The sequence below is a fragment of the Merops nubicus genome, unplaced genomic scaffold (assembly GCF_000691845.1).
Source record: "Merops nubicus isolate BGI_N331 unplaced genomic scaffold, ASM69184v1 scaffold37515, whole genome shotgun sequence".
Taxonomy (NCBI): domain Eukaryota; kingdom Metazoa; phylum Chordata; class Aves; order Coraciiformes; family Meropidae; genus Merops; species Merops nubicus.
In genome coordinates, this window is record NW_008608253.1 from 1 (window position 1) to 3,117 (window position 3,117).

General features: G+C 41.8%; 1 protein-coding gene across 1 annotated transcript in view; it reads left to right on the top strand.

Moving 5' to 3' along the window:
* Positions 1-1,301: 1,301 nt before the first annotated feature.
* The window catches only part of PHAX (phosphorylated adaptor for RNA export), a gene marked incomplete at its 5' end in the record, with an annotated part of 4,128 nt that continues 2,312 nt past the window's right edge, over positions 1,302-3,117 (top strand). Inside the window, 2 exons of the mRNA XM_008940215.1 lie at positions 1,302-1,915; positions 2,703-2,823. Coding sequence (XP_008938463.1) covers positions 1,302-1,915; positions 2,703-2,823 — 735 coding nt within the window. The remainder of the gene's footprint in view (positions 1,916-2,702; positions 2,824-3,117) is intronic.

Consider the following 3,117-nt stretch of genomic DNA (forward strand, 5'->3'; position numbering starts at 1 on the left):
CGGGAGCCGTGGGAAAGAGCTGCGGTAACGGCGCGCGAGAGCAACGAGTGGCCTTCGGCAGTTTTCCCGGAGTCCAGAACGCTCTGGCACCCCTGAAACGCTCAGGAGGTGTCGCTTGTTTCGCAGTGTCTCGTATTGTCTTCAGAGTCCTCCTCAGATGCCGGCCGTTGGGGAAGCAACAGAGAGGGAGGGAGACTTGTGATCCCCCAGCTTTACACCAAGGATGACGTGTATGGAGTGGAGTCTCCTGTTGCTCAGCTTAGGGTCACCTGTCTGCTTCTCCATACAGGTGTGGCCTTTTACTTTCTGCACCCCTAATATGGTACACAAGACTTAGCAGTGACCTTAGTTTCTACAGGAGCAAGTATAAGCAAGAGCCCTTCTGCACACCAGTCCTTGGTAGTAACTTGAAACATGGAGCATTATCACTGCTAGAGGCAGACACTGTCTGCAAAAATATGCTGTTATCCTCAGAAAGTGCAGCTAGTTAGAAGAGCTTTAGCTGATAGAATGAGTTGTGTTATCCCAAACCAGGACACACAAATATGTTGAAACCTTTAGGGAAAAATTAAAAACAACCTAATTAATAAGAAGCCATAGTGAGTCTTTGATGGCTTATTGGTTTAAAGAAAGGAAAACTCAGTTCTGCTGTGAGGTACTCCTGTCCCCCATCTGGTCATGCACCTTCCTGGTTGAATTAGAATCACAATACACTGTTAGCGTCTCAAAGTCTGAGCAGCATCCCAGGTTTTGTGGGTTTGGTTTTGGGTTTTCTGGTCAAATTTTCTTCTCAGTTGAGTCTTTGGGAACAGCATTGTGGTTGTAGATCACTATTCCTGACACCTTTCAGACTCCGGAGAGGGTGTTAAATTCGGTACTGTAAAAAAAAAGAAAAAAAAAAAAAATACCCTTCTGTTAAGTTGCTGCTGTAGTTCTTTTTTTTATTTATTTTATTTTTCTTAGAACTGCCATGCACGTTGTGTCTGTCCAGTTTGGGAATTTTAGTAGCTTTTCCACTCGTGATAGTTTTTATTTCATTCAACAAAAATTGGGTGAAGTAGATTAGCAGCTCCTGATATGCTTTTGATAGTAGCTGTGCTGTCTTTCATATTGAGCATTCAAAATACAGAAGTTGCAGGGGATGCTTGTGTTAACCGTAGTCCAAAAGACGCTCACAAAGGACTGCCCTGTCAGTTGAGTCAAAATTAAGTTTACTAGCTAATCAAATCTTTGTTGTGACTTGATAGCTCTTTTAATTTACAAAAATAATTAGTTAATGGACATTTACTTTTTAATTTCAGAAGTCACGTGATGATAGTGATTCAGGCAGACCATTCCAGAGCAGCAGTTCATCATGTGCACCAAATGTTCCTTACCGGACAACCAAAAATGTGGATTCAAGTGACGAAAGCTCTTCTGAATCTGATGATGATAGCTATTTGTGGAAACGAAAACGACAGAAATGTTTCAACTTTCCTCCTGCTAAATCTGAGCTTTTTCAGCTTAGCCCGAGCCACCAAGACCAAACTGCTCAAGGTGGCAAGAAAGTCAACAATATTTGGGGTGTGGTGCTCCAGGAGCAGAATCAGGATGCAGTGGCTGCTGAACTTGGCATTCTAGGCATGGATGGTAGTCTTGACAGAAGCAGGGAGTCTGAGACTTACAATTATTTATTGGCTAAAAAGCTGATGAAGGAAGCTCAGCAAAAGGAGGCAGAGTCTTTAGATAAAGAACTAGATGAATACATGCACGGTGACAAGAAAACATTAGAGGAAGAAAAAGATCAAGGCATCCTCAAACGGAAGCGGACGGTAAAAGACAGGCTGGGTGAAAGACAAGAAATGAAATATGAAGGAAGGTATGAGATAACAGAAGAAGACCCAGAAGAAAAAGTGGCCGATGAAATTGCTTATCGGTGAGTTTAATAAGTGTATCTTCAGTTCCATAAGTATTACTAAACTGTTGCTGGAAAAGAAGGGGGGGAGAGCTTTCTTACTGCTAAATTCAGACAGAAGCATGAGTGCATTGTCTGTCTTCCAAAAGCCTGAATTAAAATGCAGTATTCCAGCAGGTATCTTGTAGAAGCATCCAGTAGCGCTGTCTAACTCTTTTGAAATTCTTTTAAAGATCTACCAAGACGGTTTGTTGTTTGAGAACAGTGGCAAGGAAGAATATTATTTCTCACGATACGGATTTAGTGGTGGCTTCTTTAGGAACTAGCAGATGAGTAAAGATGCGTGCTTGGAGTTGGACACCAGTGAACACTGCTGTGGACTGTGTGAAAGTCTGACCGAACTGTAACTCTTTGAAACTGTAGGTGACTCAGACTGTGTAGTGTTTTGGAGAGCACAGCTTCCAGAATACACATATTCTTTGCGGAACATGCTTGCCTGAGGAAACATTTTGCTGCTCTTGTAACTAGGGGCTTTGCCAAGGTTGGACACTGACACTGAAACCAAGTGTTGCCTCTTCAGGTGTTGTGAAACTGAACTGCAGTTCTGTGCTGGTTTATGGAAGCCAGTGGTTGGGTTACCAAGCTCCAGCCATATGCACACTTAGCACCATCCAGTTCTTTTCACAATCCTGCTGTTATTGCAAACTGAGCAGAGTCAGAAAATTAATTATTCGTCATGGAAGTACCGTGGTAGTTTACTCAAGAAATTACACTGACAATAAATTTGCCCTTTTTTCTCTCCCTCCAGGCTTTGTGAACCAAAGAAAGATTTAATTGCACGAGTAGTGAAAATAATTGGGAAGAAAAAAGCTCTCGAACTGCTTATGGAAACAACTGAAGTCGAACAAAATGGTGGATTGTTCATAATGGTAAGAAAAATGTGATATTGTGGGTTTGCAAGACATACCAACACAGAACACTTTTTACTTGTATAATAGTTATGTAGTATGATTGCTTTCTTGTTGGAGAGGTAATCCCAGAGTATTATGTCCTTCCCTTGCCATGGAGCTGGCTTAATAAATACTAACGTAACCTGCCAGTAGGATCTAAGTAAACAATGAGAAGAATGAACCTGGAAATTGCCTAACTTTCTGTACTGAGATTAGTATCTGATTTGCAGCGATAACGTTTTGTCTGTTACTCTGCCTCCCCTTGGGATCTTT